We start from the raw sequence: 27729 nt of genomic DNA, 5'->3' as shown, positions 1-27729 counted from the left end.
GCAGGTCGGCTCTCAAGCTCAATGAGGACCAAGTCACATCTCCAGGTCCTCCTCTGAGAACCTGGGCAATAAAAATATGTGCACCCCTGAATATAATGTATGTATACAATGTATATATTATATGGCGGAAAACACTCAGGTGACTTGAAGTTCCGCTCTGAGACCCCCAATTTGGCCAACTTTCAAAACTGTCCGATATGCATGTGTGATACATCATTGCAAAGCTTAAAATCTCAATTTTCTGCGGGAAGAAAAATTTTGAACAGGAGGGCATTTAAAAAAAGAAAAAAATTAAACATCGAAACCCTATCTGGAGGTGAGAGCCCAGTAGATCATCGGCTGCCCTCTGCCCAGTCTTGAGGACATCGCCTCCGCTCACTACCAAAAAAGAGCTGATAACATCATTAAGGATCCTTCTCATCCCGGCCACTGACTCTTTGACCTGCTGCCCTCCTGCAGACACTACAGGTCCAACAAAACAAGGCTGAGAGACAGCTTCTTTCCAACCCTACATACCTACATAACCTACCCTAAATAAGCACAAAATCTGAACCCCCGCATATACACTCTTCAACTGGTGATTGTAACCTGCACATTACTGGGACCACTTTTCTATTTAAAGAAATGTTTTAATCATTTTTTTTTTTTTTTTTTTTGCACAAATGACGCTGCTAATTTCAGGACCGTATTGCACTATTCCTGTGTTGTTCATGCAGTATTTCAGTCCAAGCAGGCCATAATTTCTCACTTATTGCCCTAGATTATATATTTTCCTATTTATTTTCAATACATATTTTTATACTGGAGTGCCAAGTCAAATTTCGTTGTTTTTTAATGTTTTGCTGACAATGACAGTAAAGTTCTATTCTATTCTATTTTAAACTGTTTTTTCAGTCTTGTCTGTCTTCATTTTGGGGGGGGGGGGGCGCTACTTCGCGGTTTTTCAATTTCGCGGCGGGTTCTGGTAACCATCAACAGCGAAAATTGAGGGATTACTGGACATGCAAAGCTACCATCAATTAATGTTTCGTTAGCTACAAACATTCTACCGTCACCCGCCAGAGGGCGACAATGTCCAATATATTGACAACACAGTTTGGTTGATTTGATAATACTGTAGTGTTTTCTTAGGCTGCCGCCAGTCCCGATCAACTTATAATATTCACTGTAAACGATCAAAAGTCGTCTCCTGTCAGATAACATGTAATTATTTCGTCTTCATTGCTAATAATGATCACCATGCGTGTCCAATTCATCCGGTTCACCTGCAAGAAAGGGGTTAAATACCTGCAGTGGGCGGGGTTTCATTCCTCAACGACTCCCGACCTTCGAAACCGACAAGGCTGAAAACACCGTAATCGGAATGGACACGGATTTCACGCAAGACTCCGTTTTACATTTTCTACAGAGCAGAGGCGGCTCAGTGAAAAATGCCGACCTGCTGCTTCACTTTAAGGGCTTTCTCCGCGACCACGCGGACCAGGTTCGGAACCGCGAACTTTTCAAGAAGTTTGTCAACTCCGTGGCAACGGTCAAGCAGGAACACGGCGTCTCGCACGTCGTGCTCAGGAAGAAATACAGGACTCCTGGACCCAGCGGCGGCGGGAGCGCTACTTCCGGGACGTCCGCCCGAGGTTCCGCTGGGCCCCCGCCGCCCAAGGCTACCTTGAACCCGGCTTGGAGCAAAGAAAAGGTTCGACAGAAACCCTTACTTCGAGAGGAGACAACGCCTACTAAGCCAAGAGAATCTGACATGAAAAATATCCTACCGGTGGCTGGTATCATACTGAACAACAATAATGTAGAAACAAATTTGAACCTGAGACTGGAACCGAAGCAGGTTAGTCGAGCTGAAGTAACTACAGCACTGACTCACGCTCCAATCTCAGTCAAAACTCAGACGAGTCCCCCAGAGTACCCCGTCATGAGACAGAGCCATCTCCAAGTGGGTCAACGGAAGGCATCAATCCAACATGGAGAAATCAGCAAACAGGTGTCACCTCAAGGAACTCTAAAAAGCAATCAGCAACCTATTGGAAGTCTTCATCAGAACCCAAATATTCTTGGCAATCTTCATGTTCAGCCTCGCAGCGCCAGACAGAGGCAGAGCTACAAAACTGCAGTTTCTTATGATGACGATGATGAGGATGAAGAGCCCAAGTTGAAATTGACACCAACGGGGGCAGTGGGGCCCCTAGACAGTCACCTGAGGGCCCCTGCAGCCTCCAGCATGAGTCAGCCCATTGCCTTTCCATCAACAGAGATTCCTACGATTTACGTCCAAAATGTGACAAAAGACGGTCAGGTTCATCATTCCCGCCCAGGATGGAGCTCAGAGTCAGTCATCCAGCTCGGGAGACCAAAGACGGGACTGAATGCGGTTCCTGAGTCTCCCCCCGAGGGGTTGGTGCCCACCCGGCGTAGTTTGCCTGTAGGGCATGCGATGCCCTCTCAAGATAGAGCAGAAGAGGAGGAGAGACGGTACTCCCAGCCCGTAGGTTTTGCAGTAGAAAACAGACAGGTGTGGAGTCCAAGCGAAAAAACGTGTCTGTCGAGCAGCCACAACAGCATCTTTACTCATCCATCGGATGCTGGCTTCCCCGGCAGTGAGTGGCCTGCTATGCCGGCTGGAAGCAACAGCAGCACTGAGAAACTACATTTCGTAGCAGGTAAGGCTGCGCACAATCACTTCACAAAATCATCCTCAAGTAAATTTTTACATTTTCATTTACAAAATACAAATATAATCTGGGCCAGCAGTTGCTGATTCTTCCAATAGTTGGTGTAGTTGGTAGAAAAAAATATTGTGTTGTAGTGCTGCAAAGATTTATCGCTTAAGTTGGGTAATTCGATGAGAAAAAAAGATTCAAATTAAATGCTGCAGCTTTGAGGATTCGTCTAGTTTAAAAAAAAAAAAAAAAAAAAAAAAAAAATTTTTTTTTAAACCTGTCCTGTTCAGCTGTTTGACACAGAGAATGGAAGTCTAAGTGCCCGGACAGTCTGAACAGTTTTAATATTTCACATTGAGAGTCTGACATACTCCCATTGTGATCATTCAACATACCTCGTTTATTAGGACAAAGCAGTGAACAGGAAGGTGTTATGGGGGGACAGAAGAAAAGAAACACAAGAGAAGAAAGAAAAGTCCGGCCCGGTGGCCAAATGCGGCCCATGCTCAAATTTCATCCGACCCCTAGCCTTTGTCATAAAATCAATAACGTCTGGCCCGCACATAGACTTAATAAATTGGTCAGCAGTACTTCTATCAGTACTTCTACCAGCATATGAAGTAGCTTACACACGAAATGCTGCTCCTCATTACCCACTAAAAGACAGCAGCACTCTAAGCAACATTACCCTGTGTGACCCTTAACTCCCAATTTTCTAAAACGGTGACAATCAACAAAAACAAGAAAGTTGACAATGCGACGGCCGACGCTTCAAGGATAGTTGGAAATTGGACCATTTCTTCACTAAAATACGCAACAACTGTGTCTGCCTCATTTGCGAAGAGATAGTTGCTGTGTGTGAGGTGATATTACCAAACAAGACACGCTGACATGTACGACAAGATTACAAGGAAGATACGTAGCAAGAAATTGAAGCAACTTGAAGCTAGTTTAATTTCAGAGCAGCAATATTTCGCAAGAGCCCGAGAGTCAAAAGAGTACGCCACAAAGGCTAGTTGTGAGATTGTTGAAATTATTCATTTGAAAAAATAATAAAGCAAATGTAACACACAGAATGGCTTGCTAAAATTTGCCTAAATATATTGCTCTACGTAAAGGACGTCACCCAAGGTCGGCCCCCCACATTTTTACCACACCAAATCTGGCCCCCTTTGCAAAAAGTTTGGACTCCCCTGAACTAGTTCATCGATTAATCGACTACTAAAGTCATCAATAGCTGCAGCCCTACTGTATAATAACCATTAATGATGTGAGACACATTTTTTGTTTCAGGTCTGACAGCAGTTTTAACTAATTTTAGGGTGTTGAATCTAAAAATGAATTCAGTTCTTCTCTAACACGACAGGTTTTTTTTTTAACTATAGGATCTGCGTTTTTCTAAAAAAAAAAAAAAAAAAAGTGTGAAAAACACCGTATTTTAACATAACAAATAACAACATAACAAATAGCAACATAATGAAGAACACAGGTCCACAGGCATAACTGCAATGTTTATTCAACACTATTTATAAAAAGGATATGGGCTGTTGTGTGCATGTAGTAACAGCATACAAAAACGGATGTTTTGGATACTGTGCCCAAAAATGAATTAAAACCAGCTGTCAGACCTTAAAGAACGGAATATCTTCAAATTAGTGCCCAGTGTGTTTATCTGGTTAATTAAGAATCACAAAAACATATAAATAACAATTTATTTTGGGGTTAGGGTTAGTTAGTTTACAGGGTTACCGCTGTAAAGTTGGCCCCCCATCAGATGCAAATTTATAGAACAATTATGTCATTCGTTTGTGGTGAATTTTTTTTTCGTTTGTTCTGCTATCGTTTTGGACATACTAACAATTGTTTTACGGGTCAGTTTGTGGTCAACCAGCACCCCGTTTTAAAAATGGTGTCAATTGTTTGTGCTACATTTGTGATGGTTTGTGCTCTAAAAATTTTCATTTGTGCTGGTATCGTTTTTGAAATATTGAGATACAGTGGGGCAAATAAGTATTTAGTCAACCACTAATTGTGCAAGTTCTCCCACTTGGAAATATTAGAGAGGCCTGTAATTGTCAACATGGGTAAACTTCAACCATGAGAGACAGAATGTGTGTGTGTGGGGGGGGGGGGTTGGGGCAGAAAATCACATTGTTTGATTTTTAAAGAATTTATTTGCAAATCATGGTGGAAAATAAGTATTTGGTCAATACCAAAAGTTCATCTCAATACTTTGTTATGTACCCCTTTTTGCCATTAACGGAGGTGAAACGTTTTCTGTAACTCTTCAAAAGCTTTTCACACACTGTTGCTGGTGTTTTGGCCCATTCCTCCATGTAGATCTCCTCTAGAACAGTGATGTTTTGGGGCTGTCGTTGGGCAACATGGTCTTTCAACTCCCTCCACAGATTTTCTATGGGTTTTAGATCTGGAGACTGGTTAGGCCACTCCAGGACCTTGAAATGCTTCTTACGAAGCCACTCCTTTGTTGCCCTGGCTGTTGCCCTCGCTCCAGATCGAGGGAGATTATCAGTGGTCTTGTATGTCTTCCATTTTCTAAGAATTGCACCGACTTAATTGGTGTTAATTTCTTTCCACCAAGCGTTTTACTTATTGCATATTCAGTCTTCCCAGCCTGGTGCAGGTCTACAATTTTGTCTCTGGTGTCCTTCGACAGCTCTTTGGTCTTGGCCATAGTGGAGTTTGGAGTGTGACTGATTGAGATTGTGGACAGGTGTCTTTTATACCGATAATGAGTTAAAACAGGTGCCATTAATACAGGTAACGAGTGGAGCCTTGTTAGACCTAGTCAGAAGAAGTTTGACCTCTTTGACAGCCAGAAATCTTGCTTGTTTGTAGGTGACCAAATACTTATTTTCCACTCTAATTTGGAAATAAATTTTTAAAAATCAAACAATGTGATTTTCTTTTTTTTTTTTTTTCCCCACATTTTGTCTCTCATGGTTGAGGTTTACTCATGTTGACAATTACAGGCCTCTCTAATCTTTGCAAGTAGGAGAACTTGAAAGATTGGTGGTTGACTAAATACTTATTTGCACAACTGTATTAATTTCAGGGATGAGTACGAACTCTTTCAATAACAGAGGGGTGTTTCAACAACTAGCGCAAATGTAGTACAAATGAATGACACCCATTCGGGTCCATTTTGCAGTAAATGGGAGACCGTGAGTCACGTCATCACTCGATAATAATATCTCAAGCCCCCCCTTTTAGTGCAAAATGGACCAAAGGGGTGCCATTCCATTATGCTAGGTTTGTGCTAGTTGTTGGGACACTCCTCTTTTATTGAGGGAGTTTGTACGCCTTGTCAGCTGCGACAGAGACGGTGCGATTGATGTCATCACTCGAAATTAATATCTCAATATCTCTAAAACGATAGCAACACAAACGAAAAATTTTTACAGCACAAACGTGGCAGAAACAAATGGCACAATTTCGGGTCCATTTTGCAAATAATGGCGAGCTGTGTGACGTCATCACATTAATATCTTTAACATGATAGTAGCACAAAATAATTTTTTTTTACAGTAGAAACCAGCACGAACGATTGACACAATTCTTACCATTTTGATCAAAATAGGGGGCTGGTTGACCTCAGATTGACTTATTAAAGAATGTCAACATGTCAAGCAGCAACAACAAAAATGATTACAGCACAAACGAATGGCATAATTTTTCAATAAATTTGTGACTGATGGGGGGCCAACTAAGAAGAACAAAGATATGAATTAAAAGCAGAACATTTGAGTGTTTTACAATACATTTGTATTCATAAATTGCAATGATGCATTATATGTAATAGGGGTGTTAAAAAAAAAACTCGATTCTGTGATATATTGTGATATTACATCATGCAATTCTCGTATCGATTAAAAATCTGTCCGTATCGGTCTTTACGTGTGTGTTTTTGGTGGAAATACTCAATTCAGTGGCTGCACATCAACTCCCGTCCACTAGTTGGCAGTCTGGTTGGCACTAGTTAGCCCAGCGTCAACGTAAACAGTAACGTTAGCTGCTGTTTCCTGTGCGCTGCAGAGAGCAGTGTTGTTAATTTTACTCTAAAAAAGTAATTAATTACAGTTACAAATTACTTCTCCCCAAAAGTAATTGCGTTAGTAACTCAGTTACCTGAATGTAAGAGTAATTAGTTACTTGGCAAAGTAACTAGTGATAATGATGCGCCACCTAGCATCGCTTTTGCAACGGTGTCCTCCCCACACCTGCTCTGCTCTCTCGTCTCCATGAGTCCGTCTCTCACAGACTTTTTTTATTCAACCAACTTAGTAACGCACGCCATTCCCGCCTCAGTAACAGTAACGGCGTTGCCAAGATGAGAAAAGTAATTGATTAGATTACTGAAAAAAATAACGCCTTTAGTAACGCCGTTAGAATATAACGGCGTTACTAAAGGCGTTATTTTTCAGAGGTGTGCAAAATTTCCGATTCTTAGATTATTCGCGATTCGGCCGTGGAAGATTCGAGAACGATTCACAAACATCCAAATTCCGATTATTGAAATATGCCAAGTAAAGCAGAAGTACAACACACTCAGCGAGCCAGGCGCTCTTCGGGACGCAATGAAGAATGCAGCGAGAGTAGCTAAACATCATGCTTCTCATTACCCGGCCCCTCGGGTAATGCCAATGATCAACTCACGGCTCTAACTCAACTCATGCCACGAGATAAAAAAACACTACAACATACCTGACTGCTGCCGAAAAGCTGCTACAAAGTACATCCACATAATGTTAAGGTAGATATCATTTATATAGGACTAGATGCAATATAGATCCGGTAGCGTTAGCAGCACATCTACAAAAAGCTAGATGCGGGCATTAGTAAACGGCCGCCATCTTAAAGCAGTACACTTCCCTGCAAGGCTGTTGTAGCGAACCTTCCAAGCGAACCTAATTAACTTTTTATCTAAAATACTCCTAAATCGGTAAAATATTGACTTGAATCTATCTTTAAAATAGTTTTAAAACTTTCACATGTTGAAAGTAGACAAAAGGTACATTATGGAATAACAGGAGCAATTTTAACAACTTTAACGATTGATTCACAGCATTAAATTAATTGAATGTAGTTTCAAGCTGCTGATACAGAATGGGGACTGGAGTTTTTTTATTTACTGTTATTTTTGTATATTTGTTTACTGCTATATGTTAACTTGATACTGAAATAGTAGTTTGGTTTAGCCTGAGAGTATTTTTGAACAATTTTGGAACTAATGTACAAAACATAAAAAAAAAAAAAAAAAGGAGGGGGGTGCATCAATAATCGTATTATAATAGAATCGGAGCCTCTGAATCGTAATCGTAATCGAATCGTTAGGTGCCCCAAGATTCCCAGCTCTAGCCGTTATTAACAACACTGGACAGCACACCTCAAATATGGCGAATGGAGTAGTTCTTCTCATCTTGCTGATGTAATATTTACTCATAGAGAAATGTGTTTTTGAAAGGTGTTAATAGTCGTTAAAGAATAACATGGACATTGACAACAGTTTTGACATTTGAAAATTTGTTGAACTTATTTTTTGTCTAGAACTGTCTTTCATCTCAGTATTTGGCTTCACAACACTAATGATAAAATTCCAGAACACAAGTTATTGCCTTATTAGGAACAGACTTTATTTAAAACAATATTGCAACAATACAGGATTATTTTGCGTATGTTATGTGATCAGGTGACCCGATGGACGCCTTTAAAACTCAGCAGGTGCTCCAGCAACCCCGTTATCTGAGGGTCGCGGAACCCTGGCACCACTCTACAGGCGACCTGCTAGACAAAAGAGCATCTGCCCACGTGCCTACATTGCATCACTCTTCTGACCATCTGAACCAGCCCAGTGACACGCAATGGCGGCACTCTGCAGGTCGGTGTGAGGACTCAAATCTCATCTCTGAAGTTACTAACCACTCTTTTTGTGAACTGTAAATTATTTGTCTTAATATCGCAGGTAATCTCTATGATGACCACGAGTCGAGCGACTGCTCCGGCTCGTCACCGGCGCAGCGTCCACGCCCGACGCTGGCTAGGCGTATCAGCAGCAAGCTGAAAGGCAGGATGTGCCGCAGCATGGGCGCCGACCTCGATCGGTTCCTCCAGGAAGAAGCGGAGGAAGGAGCGAGGGGGAACGAGGCGGCAAGGCGGAAGCGCCTCCACCGGATCTCGTCCTCGCTTAGCCTTCACTACAACCTGTCGTCGTCCTCGCTGTCGTCCGGCAACAGTCTCGCCGACTTGGCCGAAGCGGATGCGAAAGGGAAGCATTTTCCGCACGCCACTGGTGCTCATCATGAAAGCCCCCATAGGCAGGTAAGGACAGAAACTGAAACCAATTTGGTGCTTTGCCACTATAACTGTTGTTAAGGCTAGAACAACTAATCGATTAAAATCGATTCATAAATTAGTTGCCAATGAATTTGATTTTTGCCGGCAGATATGAGAAGTCCCATTTGGGTCCTTGTTTGCACGCCAGTGATTATAGCAAAAGAGAGTGAGTTCACTGCTACCCTTAGGTTGGGTTGCTGAATCAATACAGTAATATTACGAAGTTTCGAGCGTTACATTTTTTGTGTTCAGAAGTGAGTAAATGAAAGTATGAAACCATTGTATTGTTTGTATTTTTTGTTGATGAGAAGTTACTACTTGACATAGAGTGCTAAGCTAGTTCACGATTATGCTAATCAGTGTCGTAAGTGTCCGTTTGTATTGTGTTTTGGAAAAGCATCTTAGCACTTGAGTTATTGTTAGATAGTAAAGTTGTCTCATTTCTTTTTAAGAAATCACACACTTAAACCCAGCTTAGTCTCTCAACACAAACTCCCGTTCAAACTGTAAAATGTCATACAAGACAGTGTGCTTTGAAATTGGATTTTGATTGAATTTATGAACAACTGTTTGTTTGAAAACAGATTCATTACAGTCTGCCGTCTCCTCATTCAATTTTGTTGTTTAGTTTGTTTAAAGAAAATTAATGAGTCATTGACACAATTTACATCAATGCTTTGCACACAACAACAGAAAATGTCAATCAGCAGCACTTTTTGGATTTGAATCAACAGAACTTTGGTCTGATTTGTGTACTGAGAAATTCTTTTTATGTTTTATACTCAGAACATTCATTGAAAACTTTAACGTTTTAAGTTAAGTTTTATGTATAAAACAGTAAACTTGTAGATTACAGTCAAGTCAGGAAGCTTTAATAAAATGTTTGGAGGAAATAGTTATCCATGATGATGATGGTGTAGATATTCACATATTATTACACATATGTTCATTGGGCTTGCTATATTCATTTTCATGTACAGTATTATGAAAACGTATCTGAACCTTGTGGAATTTCTCACATTTCTGCATAAAATAGCCATCAAATGTGATCTGATCTTTGTCAAAATCACACAGATGAAAAAAGTGTCTGCTTTGACTAAATCCCCCAAACATTTATAGGTTTTCATATTTTAATGAGGATGCAAACAATGACAGAAGAGGGAGAAATAAGCAAGTGAACCATCACATTTAATATTTTCTGCAAGTTGTCCAGTCCCTGAGGCACCAAAAACAGCCCCGAATCATGATGCTTCCTCCACCATGCTTCACGGTGGAGATGAGGTGTTGATGTTAGTGAGCTGTTACATTTTTTTCTCCACAGATGACGTTGTGTGTTTCTCCCAAACAATTCAACTTTGGTTTTATCAGTCCACCAAATATTTTGCCAAAACGTCTGTGGAGTGTCCAAGTGCCTTTTTGCGAACATTAAACGAGCAACAATGTTTTTTTAGACAGCAATGGTTTCCTCCGTGGAATCCTCCCATGAACACCATTCTTGGCCATAGTTTTACATATAGTTGAGGTGTGCACAGAGATATTGGACTATGCCAGTGATATCTGTAAGTCTTTAGCAGACACTCTAGGGTTCATTTTTACCTCTCTGAGTATTCTGCGCTGAACTCTTGGCGTCATCTTTGGTGGACGGCCACTCCTTGGGAGAGAAGCAACAGTGCCAAACTCTCCATTTGTAGACAACTTCTCTCAATGTCGATTGATGAACATCCAGACTTTTAGAGATGGTTTTATATCCTTTCCCAGCTTTATATGAACCAACAATCCTTGATCCCAGGTCTTCAGACAGCTCTTTTGATCGAGCTTTGATGCACATCAGACAATGCATCAAGACAATTCTTACCATGTGTGTGTTTTCTAGTGGGCAGGACAGCTTTAAACCACTGATCAGTGATTGAGCATACACCTGACTTAAAATGATTGGTAAAAATTAGTTTCAATTGCTCTTTAAGTCTCCTGACGCAGAGGGTTCACTTACTTATTTTTCCCCCTTCAGTCATTGTTTGCATGCTATCCTCATTAAAATAAGAAAACCTATAAATGTTTGGGGTAGTTTTAGTTAACGCAGACACTGCATTTTCATCTGTGTGATTTTGACAAAGATCAGATTACAAATGATGGTGATTTCATGCAGAAATGTGAGAAATTCCAAAAGGTTCAGATACTTTTTCATACCACTGTAATTTTGATTGGACATATTCATATATTGCTCTTCTCTTAATTGTCTTTTGGCTTGTTCACAAATTGCCTGTACTCCTTTCTGTATATTTGAGCTCTCCTCCTCAAAGATTGGACAAGCGAGGCATAGGAATTTATTGTTTGTTTCCATGGTTCAGCCCTGCAGGCTGAGATGTAACTACTAATTTGTATATAAAAAATACAAACTCTACCCCGCATGGCTTTCAGCCTGGTTCTCTAATTCCACCTCTGATGGGGGACGAGGCATGCCCGGGCTGTTTTGCAATTGGACTTTCTAAAATAATGCGTAAAAATGTATCAAAACATGTAACAAGTACAGTACATGTTACAATTAGATTATTGCACAATAAACATAAAATCCAAGTTGTGCATGCTGTAAAAAAAAAAAAAAAAAGAATAAAGAGTCGAAGTTAATATAGTACACTCATATCAAGCTGTCAGAACATGAGGGGCGAATGAAGACGCTGGGATACACACAACACATAAATTAGCGGTCCCTCTTGGCCAATTGGATGCCAGGAATGCGAGGCAATAGCCAATGGCAGAGCAGCTGTAAGTATGTTATGTTCAATAAACTCTGGGAGCTGCGAGTACCAGCCATACTGTATTTTTCCCTTTCATATCCTGAAATTTCTTTTGTAACAAGAGGCAATATTTTCCCATTAAGGCGTTTCTTAACCTGAAAATTCTGTATGTCTCGATTTTTGGCATGAGTATATCGCTAACCTTTTGGGATGCAAAGTACAGTATCATTATATTTCACCATTTCGATATTTTGTCACACCCCTTGTTGCTACAGTATAAATACCCAGCTGAAATTAATCCCTCAGTGATTTTCTGGAAAATTGTAAAAATAAATAAATAATTAAAATCCAACATCTTGTTGCGGAGCCACACGTGCTGTATCAACACAGCACATTTAAATTTGTACATGTAACCGTAAAGTTTGAAAGAAACCGCGACATTGCAGTCGCAAAAGACGCTTCTTTTGCCCAAAAGATGGCACTGTTGCCTCCACAATCAGGGATTTTCTATTCAAATCTTTTGAGGTCGAATTAAATTTTCTGCACTAAATGGAGACCTACACAGATGAAAACCATCTAAGAACACTCCCAGAAACATGGAGTACAACTGTGTAAAATTTGGTCTAAATCGATTATTTTAGTCGTCGATTAATCGATGAACTAGTTAGTTCGAATAATCGAGTAATCGGATAAGGAACATGAAAAATTAAAATACCTGGGATGAGCCTCAAACGGTATAAAAAAATTAATAAATGAGGATCTTTGCACAACAAAAGAACAATTGGCATACATAGCAAACGTTCGCCAGCTTAAATGCTATAAAAAAACGGGTTTTTTTGGTTTAACAATGCTCCTAACAAATGGTTCAGACTCATATTCCCACAAAAAATGACAAAATATACCTTTTAACTAAGTTACGAATGCATTAAAACATTAGCCCAAACAAAAACTTGGTCTTAACAGGGAGCAGTTGGATTCAGCCATGTAAAATGAGGCAGACCAGAGGGCAGTTTCCATCCTCATCTATAAAACTAAATGTAAACACTTTCAAAATAAACCATTACAATGCCACTTTAATTAAACGAATCCTCGAAACAACAAAATTTTATTTGAATATTTTTTTTCTTATCGAATACTCGAGTTAATTATTAATCGTTGCAGCACTAAAACAAACACACACAGACACATACAAATAGATTTTGGGCAAGGAAGAATTCAAACTGAAAGTGTAGAAAATGAAGATCAATGTCTTGAACACATAAAATGCACAATAAAAATTGAGGGACAAAAAACTGGAGTTAAAAACGAAAAAACATGAAGGTGATTTCTCTTGTACTATCGTCAGTCCCAGGTTCCTCTTGAAGCGCGAGAACACGCGTGGCTGGTGAAAGGAGCATCAGGGGCGTGGCCGGATATCTACTCCTTGTTCAGAGAGGACGCCACTCTCCTCAACAGACGAGACTTCATCTCCGGCTTTACTGTGCTGCATTGGATCGCCAAACACGGCGACCACAGAGTTCTCAACACACTCTGGTAATACTACGTTCATATGTACTTTTCGAGATCTTAATTTCCACAGGTGGGCAGTAATGCGTTACATTTACTCCGTTACATTTCCAGTGTATCACAAAAGTGAGTACACCCCTCGCATTACTGCAGATATTTAAGTATATCTTTTCATGGGACAACACTGACAAAATGACACGATGAAAAATAGTCTGTTTGCAGCTTATATAATTTATTTTCCCCTCAGAATAACTCAAAATATAGCCATTAATATCTAAACCCCTGGCAACAAAAGTGAGTACAGCCCTTAGAAACTACGTACATCCATAAATGTCCAAATTGAGTACTGCTTGTCTTTTTCCCTCCAAAATGTCATGTGACTTGTTACAGGAGTGCTGTCAGCATTGCTGCAGAGATTGAAGAGGTGGGGGGTGGGGGTCAGCCTATTAGTGCTCAGACCATAAGACACACTCTACGTCAAATTGGTATGCATGGCTGTCACCCAGGAAGCCTCTTCTGAAGACGGTACTCAAGAAAGCCAGCAAAAAGTTTGCTGAAGACATGTCAACAGAGCACATGGATTACTGGAACCATGTCCTTGGGTGTGATGGAACAGGCAGGCTTTCTTCTGTACCGTCTTCAGAAGAGGCTTCCTCCTGGGGTGACAGCCATGCACACCAATTTGATGTATGGTCTGAGCACTAACAGGCTGACCCCCCACCTCTTCAATCTCTGCAGCAATGCTGACAGCACTCCTGTAACGAGTCACATGACATTTTGGAGGAATAATGACAAGCAGTACTCAATCTGGACATTTAGGGATGTACGTATTTACTAAGAGGTGCACTCACTTTTGTTGCCAGGGGTTGAGATAATAATGGCTATATCTTGAGTTATTTTGAGGGGGAAATAAATTAACTCTATTATACAGTGTATCACAAAAGTGAGTACACCCCTCCCATTTCTGCAGATATATAAGTATATCTTTTCATGGGACAGCACTGACAAAATGACACTTCGACACAATGAAGAGTAGTACATGTGCAGCTTAGTGTGCAGTTCATTTATTTTCCCCTCAAAATAACTCAAAATACAGCCATCAATATCTAAGCCTTGGGAACAAAAGTTAGTACACTGCATGGAAACTACGTACTAAATGTCCAAATTGAGTACTGTTTGTCATTTTCCCTCCAAAATGTCATGTGACTCATTACAGGAGTGCTGTCAGCATTGCTGCAGAGATTGAAGAGGTGGGGGCTCAGCCTGTTAATGCTCAGACCATACGCCGCACTCTACATCAAATTGGTGTGCATGGCTGTCACCCCAGGAGGAAGCCTCTTCTGAAGACTGTACAGAAGAAGCATATTGCGTTTTCAAACTTATCCCAATATAATTATGTAGATTGTTAGCATCCAGAGCTGTCGTGTGCTTTATATATAGTACAGGCCAAAGAGCACACCTTGTGTAATCCATGTCTTGTACATTGTAACGCGTGGTAGGTAGGATACGCGTATAAAAGTACCAAAAAGGGGAGAAGCTTCCACCTATGCAAATTTTATTCACAAAAAATATTTCCACATTGACCATTCTTCACTCGGGAGCTCAGCAGTACGCAAACATGCGTTCCCTGACGAAGTCCAACATTGTTGTAAGGTCCATGTCAGAGTCACTGTCGTCACTGTAGCGTGCCATAATGCTTTGATTATTTGGTATGATTTGGGGAAAACTCCCACTGAGAATAGTCAACAAAAAAGATAGCAATAGTAATCCAAATCCGCGTTTTTTACTCACTCGAAGATCCAGGAATTAGACCAATCCCATGGCAATGTTGCAGCCGCGATTTGGCCGTCCATTCCACAAAATAGACTGATCTGAAAAGCCGCTGTGGGACCGACGAATGGAAAAAAATAGACAGATCCGAAACCAATATTGCAGACGCGGTGGGACCGTCGGATCCAGAAAATAGACGGATCCCTTCCTTGACTGAGGATCCAGGAAAAATGTTTGGGCGCCAGTTGTAACGCGTGGTGGGTAGGATATGTGCATACTGGGACCAATAAGGGGGAGAAGCTTCCACTTATGCACATTTATTCACTAAAAATAATAATTCCACCTTGACCACTCACTTCACTCCCCTTGTTTCCATTTGACTGGAAATTGCATCCAAAAGCAGCACATCGTGGCATTTTACTTTGCGAGTTTAGCCAGCAATAAGCAATTGTTGAACACGCTACACATTTGGAAAGATCCCAATGACGTCATCACTGCGAGCCCGCAAACCATGGCGCCAACTAACGGTCAAAATATGTAGTAAATATTATAAAATATTGCCATTGATTTAACATTTTATGTGTTTCTAACAACATATTTTAGTACATGAGAACAATTGTGGTTTATTGTAGCCTACATGTATTTAAGGTAGAGGATCACTTTAAGCGTTACTATTGTCCTTCAATTTTTGAAGATTTGATTTTAAATGGTCTCGCACCATGAAGTTGTTCCTAAATATTTGAAAATAAATAGTTCAGAAAAGGATAAACATTGTGTTTATACATACAGTAGACTTGAACATTAAATGTTCATCTTTGGTCAATTGAATACAACTAAGCTGTCGTCACAGAGGTAAGAAAATGAATTTAGCCAATTTACCTCAAATTTGCGTAGCAGGTGATATGATAAGAGAAAGGGTCAAAGGTCAGAGGTCAGAAATATTGCAGTGCTTTGAATTGATCTGCTTAGGCGGAGGTCTGCGCTCTCATATTAGCCTCTTGTATGAACATTTAGTTTAATTTTCTACAGACCACTAGAGGGCACTCCCGTACCACACCGAGAAATACTTTTACTTATTATGGCTCCATTTGATGTTTTCAGGTACGGTGTTCAAAAGGCCGGTGTAGCGTTCGACATCAACGCCAAGGCATCGTGCGGCCAAACGCCGCTTCACGTCGCCGCCATCCACGGCAACAAGAACATCATTCGCCTGCTGGTCAACAAATTCAACGCCGACGTCAAGCTGAGAGACACGGCCGGGAAGAAACCCTGGCAGTACCTGAGCCCAAGCGAGTCGCAGGAAGTCTTCCGCCTATTGGGGGCGCCGGCGCGCGACGCCGCCGGGGGACGAGGGGGGTCTCCCGCGACGGAAGGACACGGCGGGGAGAAGCCGCGTCAACGGCGACGTCATAAGCGGCATCACCTGTCCTTCGCCTGGCAGGGAGAAAGACCGAGGACCGTCACTGGAAGCAAAGTAAAACGCTCGACATCCATCGCGGCGTTCTTAAAACACAAGCCACTGGTTCGCTTCCACGGGTACAAGTCTGACGGCTAATGTTTATTTTTAAACGGACTGAAAATTTGCCATGTTTTGACACTTGTTTTACACTTATGGAAAGCTGTTTGACCATTTGATCCATATCCTTGATATCCATCTTAACTGGTACGTGTCAACAGTTTTCCATACACACTGGGATTATGATTTACAAATCCTCACAAGATGACTCATTCATGTTTTTATACTAAAAAGGACACAATGTAAGTCGTGTAAGTTTGACTTGCTGTTTACTGGTGCCAAAGAAAAGATGGTTCCAATCTTAACAAAGGCTGCTGCTGTGAGTGATCAAAGCCTACTTGCCGAGCGGATGTGTCTGCGACCTGATTTTCGATGTCATTGTTTTTCCAAGCCAAAACATCGATCATCTTTCAGTCTGAAGGTAGAAACGTTCAAGTTCTCACACGATTGTTAAGGTTTTGCTTCCTTTTCTTCCAAACACCTTTACAATTCGCACTTCTTGAAAAGCACTCAAACTGGAGGACTAATTTGTTTTAAAGCACTTATTTTTAAGTCTGTTGTTTATGGTTTCGCTTGGTCAGCTGATATATGATTAGCATGCTCAGATTTTAATTTTCTACTATGTTGAATGGAAGCACTTATTTGACGAAAGACTCGGTACTTAGCATTTGTGCTTAACATTTTTTATATATGTAATTCACACCAGCACAGAACGACAAGCCAAATTTGACGAGGTCAGTTTTTCATGTTGTCACTGTATGGAGCAGTATTTTTATTATGTCTTTGACTGGAAAAAGTTCACTGCATATTAAATGTATTTGTCAACAGGAGCAACTTTTAACCAACCATAAAAACGCCTGTGTTGTTGCCAGCGGTGAATGAATTACTCACTTTTTTTCTTAAGTAAAAGTACAGTTACAGGGGCAAGAAATGTAAAAGTACAAGTATCTAAGATTAAAATTACTCGAAGTACAAAAGCACTTGCTTTAAAAATTACTTTGCAAGTAAAAATTATTTTCTCCTGATCAAAAATATATATGGCGGAAAACACTCAGTTGACTTGAAGTTCCGCTCGGAGACCCCCGATTTGGCCAAATTTCAAAATTGTCCGAAATGCATGTGTAACACATCATTGGAAAGCTTAAAATCTCAATTTTCTGGGGGAAATAAATTTTTGGACCGGAGGGCATTTTTTTTTTTTTTTTTTTAATGTTTTTTTAAACGGCAAAACCCGATCTGGAGGTGAGAACATGCGAGAGCAGAATTACAGACGCTACGCCTTTAACGAGATATTATTGCGTACTTACCTTGTTTCGATCCAAAAACTCCATGTGCCATGTATCACTGAGTGTCAAGACACAGCTGTGAATGGCCACAGCTGGATTATTTGGGGATTTTATGGGTGAAACATGGTAATAAAACAAGGGTCGCGATACAGAAATCGTAGACATCAAGGAGTGGTCGAGATTTTCCTTTTCATATATGTACCCTTTTAAACATTTTTTTCAATTTTTTTTTGTTTGGATCGGTTATTTAACATATCGGGGGAAATTCGACAGTAACAAAAACAATTTAGCGGTAGTTATTATGAGGAAGATATCTGACTTTTTTACGGACGCCTTTTTTTTTTTCATTGTGACGTAATTTGTTTAAAAGTTTATAATATGCAAGTGAATCATCTTTTAAAGTTGTTTTTTTTTTTTTAAACAAAATATTAGATATGAATCAATGATTCTAAGATAAAAACGACAGACATTTTGAATAATATTACCTTGTTTTCATGGCTAGGTTAACAAAAACGGTTGCGCGACGTCTGTAAACGGGGATTTTCAGGGTAAAACGGGCAAATTAAAAGTAGTTCGGGGCTTAATGCGGCATGAATCTGCTATCGCAGCATATAGACATATTGTTCTATCAAACACAACAGTTCTTTTGGCCTAAAATACAGCAGTTTCTTTTAAACAGGAGTGCAAGAGCAGAAACTGCTTTTTCAGTCTTGTCTGTGTTTTCCGCCATATATAAAACAGATCTGAGCCAATATTCAAAAACCCATAAAATTCATTGACTGCTTTGTGTTATTTAAAACTTCAGAATCGGGGGGCTTAAAATTGACTGCACTGTAAACGGAAGCTTAACAAGCTCAAAAAACTCATAACACGGGTACACTGGCAAAAAAATACTAGTAAAAGTACAAGTAGCCAAGAAACAATTTACTCAAGTAAAAGTACAAAGGTGCTTGCTTTAAAAATAACTTTGCAAGTAAAAAAAAAAAAAAGAATTTTCTCCTGATGCAAAAATGTGATATAAATAACACGCACTGCGATCTAAACCAATACTCAAAAAAACAAAGTTCATTCCCTACTCAATGATATTTAAAACTGCAGAATGGGAACAAAAACAAGCTTGTTTACAGGGCAGTCAATTTTATTGCTTAAGCTCAAAAAACTCTTACTGACACCTACTGTACAACAGTGTGCAGCAACCATCTGAAGGTCCGCTGCTCATTGTTGGTTTTCATTTGTCAATGCATTGGTACCTCTACTTAAGAATGTCTCAACATACAGAATTTTCAGGCTAAGACATGCCTAAATGGGAAAATGTTGCCTTTTGTTACGAAATAAATTTAAGGATACGAAAGGCAAAACTACAGTATGGCTGAGACTCACAGCTCCCAGAGTTTACTGAACGTAACATACTGCTGCTCTGCCATTGGCTGTTGGCTAGCATTCCTGGCATTCAGTTGGCTAAGAGGGACCTCTACTGTATGTGTATGCATGTATCCCAGCATCCTTTTTAATCGCCCTTCGTGTTCCGACAGCTTCACATGAGAATATATACATTAATTCAATACTCTATTCTTGGGTTTTTACGTTATGCACAACTCAGATTTTATGTTTATTGTGTAATATTGGAATTGTAACGTGTTTCTTTCATGTTTCGATGTTTTTTATGCATTATAAAACATTTATGTCTGAATTTTATGGGGGGCTTGGAACGGATCAGGGCATTTACATGGAAAACGTGTCTCTACTTAGAGAATTTTCAAGTTAAGAAACTACTTCCAGAACCAATTTCGTAAGCAGAGGTACCACTATATATATGCATATGACACACTGAGGTCTGAGCCAGTATTCGTAGAACCACAAAATTCTTTGCTCAATGTAAATTAAAACTGTCGAATGGAAAAAAACAAGCAATAAAATTGACTGCACAGTAAACAGAAGCTTAAGCTAAAAAAAAAAAAAAAAAATCATTGACTTCATAATGGTATTGACGGGTCAGATCGGTCATGCACTCTGCCTTGCTTTCAAGTAGGGGGCCGCCCACATCAAGAGGAGCTATTCACAAACAAGCATGCAGCGATCTAACGCTGGATTTCTTTTGAAAAAGTATGAAAGCTGTACCGCATCCAAATGGGAAGGATTGTCTCAGGAGGGATTTGTTCGATGATTCAAGGTAATTATTTTATTTTTCGTACCACGCGTGGAAAATATCAATGGGATAAATTAGCCGCTACGGCATTGGCATCATAGTTCGCAATATCTACGTGAAATAAATGCTAACTGCAAGTTTTTTTTTTTTCGCTCGTAACCAAGAATTGAGACTGTTTTACGTCCACATCTATACAGAAAAACATTTTTTTACAAGAATTTTTACCGGAAAAGCTCTGTTTACATAAGGCGGTTGTTAGCTACATTCACTAACTGACTAGCATTGTACTTTGACATATTTACGTAAAATAAATGCTATCTGCGCAGTTTTTTTTGCTTTTAACCAAGAATCGAGATTGTTTTACATCCATATCTATAAAGAATTCGGGGATTTAAGCATTTATTCTCAAGAATTTTCAACGAAAAATGCTCTTTGTCTTTGATTCCACTCGGTTAGCTTTGACGGCCTCGCCAACAATGCAGCCCCCCTATTTATCGGCCCTGCGCCCCCGTGTACCGTCAACACATTATGAAGTCTATGCCCAAATTTAGCTTTATGGCGGATTGCAAGCAACTATCAGGTGCATACCGCCACCTACTGTACAAGAGTATGCAGCACCCATCTGAAGGTGCGCTGTTCATTGTTGGTTTATATTGTTGGTTTTTACAGGCAATTGCCAAGCTGCAAGAATTTGGAATAAAGGTGGACCCGCAGGACATCCGCCACTGGTTTCTGCTCCCAAATGGGGGGAGAGGACCGGCGACGGTGGTCGTGAAGTTGGCAGACCACAAGAGCAAGGTTGCCTTGCTTGACCAGCGCCACCGCCTGAAAGGAACGAAGATTTTTCTGAATGACAACTTGACTCGCCGAAATGCCCAAATAGCGAGAAAAGCACGTCAGCTCAAAAAAGAGGGGAAAATTGCCAGCACCTGGGTCTCTGATTGCAAAATCCTTGTCAAGTCGCAAGACATGAAGATAAGAGTCGTGAGAAGCCTGGAAGAGCTGACCTCATTTGAAAATTAATGATGACACCTGTTACCACCTTTCTGGATGACCAGATTCATGAGTACCATGATGGCCCAACTGATAATCTTGATCCTGACCTCAACTTTTACTATAACATGTCGGACAACTCTAAGTACTACACAGCGGAACAGTACTACAATTCCATGGATGTGGACGGTAAGCTGAAACAAATCCACTTCAACGCCAGGAGTCTATACAAACATTTTAAAAGCATTGACGAATATCTACAGAGCTTCAATAACAAGTTTGATGTTATTGCCGCCTCAGAAACCCGGCTTAAGGAAAACAAAGAAACTGACTTTAATTTGCACGGATACAACTTTGCTGTGATATCACCGACCATCTGCCTATCTTCACAAGCTACACTCCACGCAACCACTGCGTAAATCCGACAAAGACAGTGTACAAAAGAATCAGAACTGATCAAAACATTGAAAACATGAAAAAAGATCTCTCAACTCAAGACTGGAATGATGTTTACAATGCAAATAATGTGAATGCAGCTTATGGGTGCTTATGAATACACTTCAGCACGATAAGCACTGCCTGATTAAGTTGACTCCCACGAGACAAAGAATGCAAAACAAATCTTGGATGACCAAGACGCTTATCAACGCTTGCAAAAGAAAACAGCTCTGTATATTTTATCTGACAATATGTGAAATTCCATGGCAATCAATGACTTTTGAATGATATGTGAAAAAACAACAACAACAACAAAAAAAACTGATAATAACTGGACTGTAACACAAACATGCTTGACTGTGTGTCCCGGGCTGTTGGGGGACGGGTATCGATAAGCATTTGCTTTTTCCCGTCTTTCCTTTGTCTGTCATCGTCTTTCTTTCGGGCAAATTCGACACTCTGAAACTGTCAATGATTATGATGATGATGATGATGACAATAAATGACAATAAATTCATTCATTCATTCATTCATTCATTCATTCATATTGCTCAATATCTTGTTCACCTGCCTAATCATGCTTGTATGCACTCGTGTTACTCCCTCTAGTGCTCAATTATGGTACAGTTGTACGCGGCAGTTATCAATTGGCATGAAAACGAACCTATCAATTCGCCATGAGAAGAAAAACAAACAAAAGTAACGTGATGCGTGCTGTACAATGTAGTGAAGTAAAGTAAAAAGTACCGCTTCATATTCGTACTCAAGTAAAGTACAGATACACAAAAATGTACTTAAGTACAGTAACAAAGTACTTTGTTACATTCCACCGCTGGTTGTTGCTTCATGTCCCAACCAATAATCCTAAACCAGGATATCTAACGTATACCAAGATGTTGACTGTGTTTGTGTCAAGAATGACTAGACTATAGAAAACGCTGGAATGTTTAGCACACTTGGGCCTCAAACAAGATGTAAATATGTGCAAGACTTTCAAAAGCCTGTTAGACCTGTCTACAATTTTCGTTCATTGCTGCTTCTCCAGCTTGGACAACGCAAAGCAGACGCCTCTCCTTAATAAGATAGTGATTTCTACCTTTATTTTATCAGGAAAAAGTTATTTGATTAGATTTGAGTACAAGTCCGTGTGACGATTCATTGCTATCCTAATGCCAACACTGGTAGAACAAGTTCTGCTACTTCAGTATGCTCATGCTCATGTAAGAACATGTCTCATGAATGTGTTTTCATCAATTCGTCGAACCTTGGATGCAGTGGCGTTCCTAGCCTACATGTTTCCCTTGGCGACAAGAGTAAAAAAAAATTACAGTTGACCCACAAAATACAGTGCATGAAGTATACTTAACCCAACAACCAAAACACAGTATTAGCTATGAATGTTACATTTATTAATGCTATCAAACCATTTGGCTAGGGTGACCATATTTTGATTTCCAAAAAAGAGGACACTCAGCCCAGCCTCAAGATACTTGAATTTTACTCGAAGTTCACTCAAAGATGTCTATATCACTTTAATATATTTAAAGTGTGCCCCCTCACTCTGGATGGGAAAATGCAGTTTGAAAAAAAAAAAATAATAATAATAATGACTAAAATATAATATATATATATATATATATATATATATATATATATATATATATATATATATATATATATATATATATATATATATATATTAGGGCTGTCAAACGATTAAAATTTTTAATCGAGTTAATCACAGCTTAAAACTTAATTAATCGTAATTAATCGCAATTCAAACCATTTATAAAATATGCCATATTTTTCTGTAAATTATTGTTGGAATGAAAAGATAAGACACAAGACAGATAAATACATTCAACATACGGTACATAAGTACTGTAGTTTATTTGTTTATTATAACAATAAATCAATAGGATAGCATTAACATTATTAACATTCTCTTAAAGCGATCCATGGATAGAAAAAGTTCTTAAAAGATAAATGTTAGTACAAGTTAGTACAAGTTATAGAAATTTTATATTAAAACCCCTCTTAATGTTTTCGTTTTATTAAAATTTGTAAAATTTTCAATCAAAAAATAAACTTGTAGCTCGCCATTGTTGATGTCATTACACCAAGCTCACGCCCCAAACCCATAAAATCATTTGGACCCAATCGCCAGCAGAGGGCGCCAAATAACAAAAAACAAGTAACAAGTGTTGAGAGAAATGGTGGAGGAAATGTTTTGTATTCATAAATGTGTCCTCAGTTGATGTTGAAATAATGTTCCTATTGCTTGTTATTATTGACATATTATCTTTTCGCCACAAGATGGCAGGATGGGACTTAATTGTCTAGAGTGCTACTTTTATTACTTCTTTGTGTTTGCCTTTGATTACTTTGATTTGTGTGATTGCCTGTGAAGACAGCAATGAGAGAGGATGTATTCGCATGTCAGTGGAAATTAAACACTCCAGGTTTTGGCTAAAAGACAACTTATTCTCCGTCAATTCTTCCTACGAATGCAACGTTGAGCTGCAACTACCTCAACAGGTTATGGGCCCAGGAGTCATTCGGAGGTCAAGTCAGTTTCCACCGTGTAGAAGGTCGCAAAAGACAGCGTGCTCACGGACTGCTGATTAGCGGAAAAAGCTAACAAGCAACATGGATCCACGAGGAACAAGTAGGTTACCTCGACTGGCATTGACGGAGATGAAGCTAAATATGAACTCTGGGAAACTAAAATGTTGGGACATTTTCATCTACTCGGGCTAAACAACACAGTGCTGGTAGGACCAACCACTGAAGCCGAGAGAGAAAATGATGAAATGAAAAACACGGACGCCTATGCTGAAATGATACAACTTCTTGATGATAAAAGCCTCTCCTTAATAATGAGAGATGCACCAAATGATGGAAGAAAAGCTCTGAAAATATTAAGACAATATTATGCTGGGAAGGGAAAACCCAGGATTATAAACTTGTACACCATGCTAACATCTCTTAAAAAGAGAAACGAAGAAAGCATAATGAACTACATAATAAGAGCTGAGACCGCCATCACAGCATTGCGAAATGCAGGTGAAACAATGGGAGATGGTCTACTTATCGCAATGGTCTTGAAGGGGCCGCTAGAAAGTTACAAGCCATTTACAATTCATGTGGCGCATATCGATGCGAACATGACATTTGCAGAATTCAAAACCAAACTCCGAAGTTTTGAAGAAACGGAAAAATTAAATGCAGCAGAATCAAGCGACAGAGTGATGAAGACTCAAGCAAGAGCTTCAAAGCAAACTACAAAAGTGATCGGATCAAAGACGAGAGTTGGTGTGCTTCAAATGTGGGATCAAAGGCCACCGTGCAAAATCATGTCAACAAAAGACATACTGTAGTCGTTGCAAAACTGACACGCACAAAGACGCCACTTGCAGACGCAAGGAAAAACCGGACGGAGCGAGAAAAATTGCTGCAGATGGAGATCCTGACATCGCGTTCAAATTGAGAGATGAACAGCCCGACACCAGGCGGCAGAATATACACAGCATCCGGGAATGAGGCCTGATGGTGGACACGGGAGCGACATCTCATATCATCACTGACGTGACCAAGTTCAAAAGCTTCCAAGAGACGTTCAAACCAGAGAACCACAGTGTCGAGTTGGCAGATGGTACCAGGTGCAGTGGAGTCGCACTAAAAAGAGGAGATGCAGAGTGCTACATGATCGACAACAGACGACGGCAGCGCAAGGCAACACTCAGAAACGCACTCTTCATACCATCGTACCCACAAGACATTTTTTCGGTGAAAGCAGCAACATCGAGTGGAGCCACGGTACTTTTCAAAGAAGGTGAAGACGCACTGATAACCAAAGACGTTACGAAATTCAATATACATGTGTATGGCAAGCTGTACTTTTTGCATACAATTGGTGAATCTGACAAGTGCAATGCATGTTATGATATTCACACATGGCACCAAATATTAGGCCACTGCAATTATGAGGATGTGATCAAATTACAGAAAGTAGTTGATGGAATGCAGATTAAGGGAAAAGAAACAAGACCTGAACAAACGTGTGAGATATGCATACAAGGAAAATTTATCCAGACTCGAAATAGAGACCCAGATACTCGAGCAGATACACCCTTAAAATTGGTACACTCAGATCTTGCGGGTCCTATAACTCCAGAATTGATTGATGGTTACAAATATGTGCAGGTATTCACAGATGATTACTCTGGTGCAATTTTCACATATTTCCTGAAAAAGAAAAGTGACACTGTTCTAGCAACAGAAAAAATTCTCGCAGATATAGCTCCTTATGGGAAAGTAAGGTGCATCCGATCTGATAACGGGACTGAATATAGTTGCACTGAGTTCCAAACATTGTTGAGAAAAAGTGAAATAAGACACGAAACATCAGTGCCGTATTCCCCATACCATTTATTTGTGTGAAATGTTTAATTTAACAGACAAGTTGTTTACACATTTTTTGAAACACTAGGTATTGTTTCTGTACTGTGCTTGTCTGCTCTTTAAGTTGGCAGTTAATTTTGGGCAATATGCCAAATGGTACTTGAGCCACATTGTTAGTCTGAGGCACTGTTAATCTGTTAAACTCGTTTCTGTATAATACTGACAATTTATTTTATTTTATACGATCTGAGTTGTTAAATAAAATTTTAAAACTATTTGGTTAAGTATTAATTCATTCATACATCATACATTTCATCTGAAAACAAATTTTAAGTCAATTATAGTATTTTCCTAGATTTTTTTCCTGAAGAGCAACTTTATTCATCCCGAGGGAAATGTGATTAATCATGATTAATCACACAGTTGACATATGATTAACTAAATTAAAATTTTTAAATATTTGACAGCACTAATATACTGTATATATACACAGGACTGTCTCAAAAAATTAGAATATTGTGTATTCTAATTTTCTGAGACAGTCCAGTATATATATATAATGCAGACCCATGGAAATGTAGTCCAGTCAATACACATACACACAGTAGGCTATGTGCCAACTAAACATTTTTATAAATTACTATCACGACAATTGTTCTTGACAAATTGTTATTCCCATTCAATTGATATTTTAAACATTTTTATGAATTACTATCACGACAATTGTCCTTGACAAATTGATATTCCCATTCAATTGATATTCTCATTCAATGATCTAGATTGCACACAAACAATAACCGAAGTAAACTGACAAACTATTCAACCAGCATGTTTCCAAACGTAGCAGTTCAAAGCTACGTTTCCCCATAATGTCTAGCATGGTTTAGCTTACTGATAGCTAGCTGAGGCAAAAATCAAACTTTGCTAGAAAAGTTTACAATCATCGGCAGCGCAACGATGCGACACCAAATGGGATTTTACAGTCAAAGCTCCGACAGAAGTCAACAGTTGCCATTATTTGCGCATTTATCGTTAAAAACTTAACAAATGGGCAGGCGTTGTGGCCAAATCGTCAACCCAGTAGATGGCGGTAAGGCCTCATGATAGGGGTAAACTGCCAACAAAAATAAGAAGAACTACTCCTTCCCTCCCCTCTAGTAGGAGCCATGTCAACTGCTGCCACCCAGCAGCCGGAGGGATTCTCTTGAAATTGGTCCCGTGAAAAATCATAAAAACCGGACATCTTTATGAATTTATAAAACCCGCCCGGACGACGAGGATACTACGTGAAAGTAGGACTTCTCCGGGCAAAAGAGGACGTTTGGTCACCCTACATTTGGCAGAAAACACAGACAAGGCTGAAAAAGCAGTTTCTGCTCTTGTACCACTCTTTAAAATAAACTGCTGTATTTAAAGCCAAAAGAACTGATGTGTTTGATAAAACAATATGTCTTTATGCTGCCATCGCAGATTCATGTCACATGAAGCCCCCGAACTATTTTTAATTTGTCCGTTTTACCCTGGAACCCCCCGTTTACAGACGTCACGCAACCGCTTTTGTTTCAACCCGGCCATAAAAAGAAGGTAAATAATTATATTTATTATTCATTTGGGGGGGTCCTGTTGCCGGGATTGGCGGTGAGGCGGCGTAGGGTCGGTTGCCAACGGGCTTACACTCACAAGGGATTCACAAGATGACTGGGTTCTAGATCACAGTGCTGATTTGTGTACACTCTACCGCTCCCAATCACTTAGCTTATAGTCTCCCCCCCCCCCCTTCTTTCCCTTGTCAACAGGCCCCCCCACATGGTGTCTACCGGAAATACATCTAGCTGACGATAGCACCAACATATTATTAGTTAGTGTAGACGTTCAATGTGTTCTTGTTGTTGCTTTTCTTTCTTTTCTTGTG

The 27729-nt window shown here is 39.8% G+C and overlaps 1 protein-coding gene across 1 annotated transcript; it reads left to right on the top strand.

The window, feature by feature from the left end:
• The first annotated feature begins 1293 nt into the window (after window positions 1-1293).
• Window positions 1294-17585, top strand: LOC130905112 (uncharacterized). Its single transcript, XM_057818146.1, has 5 exons — window positions 1294-2669; window positions 8380-8568; window positions 8653-9008; window positions 13104-13291; window positions 16136-17585. Exons 1-5 carry the CDS (start codon window positions 1364-1366, stop codon window positions 16587-16589), a joined length of 2493 nt encoding a protein of 830 aa, XP_057674129.1. The 5' UTR covers window positions 1294-1363; the 3' UTR covers window positions 16590-17585.
• Window positions 17586-27729: the final 10144 nt, after the last annotated feature.

This window comes from Corythoichthys intestinalis, chromosome 17 (genome assembly GCF_030265065.1).
Source record: "Corythoichthys intestinalis isolate RoL2023-P3 chromosome 17, ASM3026506v1, whole genome shotgun sequence".
In the NCBI taxonomy this organism is placed as follows: Eukaryota; Metazoa; Chordata; class Actinopteri; order Syngnathiformes; family Syngnathidae; genus Corythoichthys; species Corythoichthys intestinalis.
The sequence above is the reverse complement of the archived record's forward strand: the minus strand, read 5'-3'. Positions and strand labels throughout refer to the sequence as shown.

Excerpts from the sequence above, each read along its gene's own strand:
- LOC130905112 (XM_057818146.1), top strand. The coding sequence starts at position 1,364 with ATGGACACGGATTTCACGCAAGACTCCGTTTTACATTTTCTACAGAGC. Across the intron at positions 9,009-13,103 it reads ATGAAAGCCCCCATAGGCAG|TCCCAGGTTCCTCTTGAAGC; the intron begins GTAAGGACAGAA and ends TACTATCGTCAG. Across the intron at positions 13,292-16,135 it reads AGAGTTCTCAACACACTCTG|GTACGGTGTTCAAAAGGCCG; the intron begins GTAATACTACGT and ends TGATGTTTTCAG.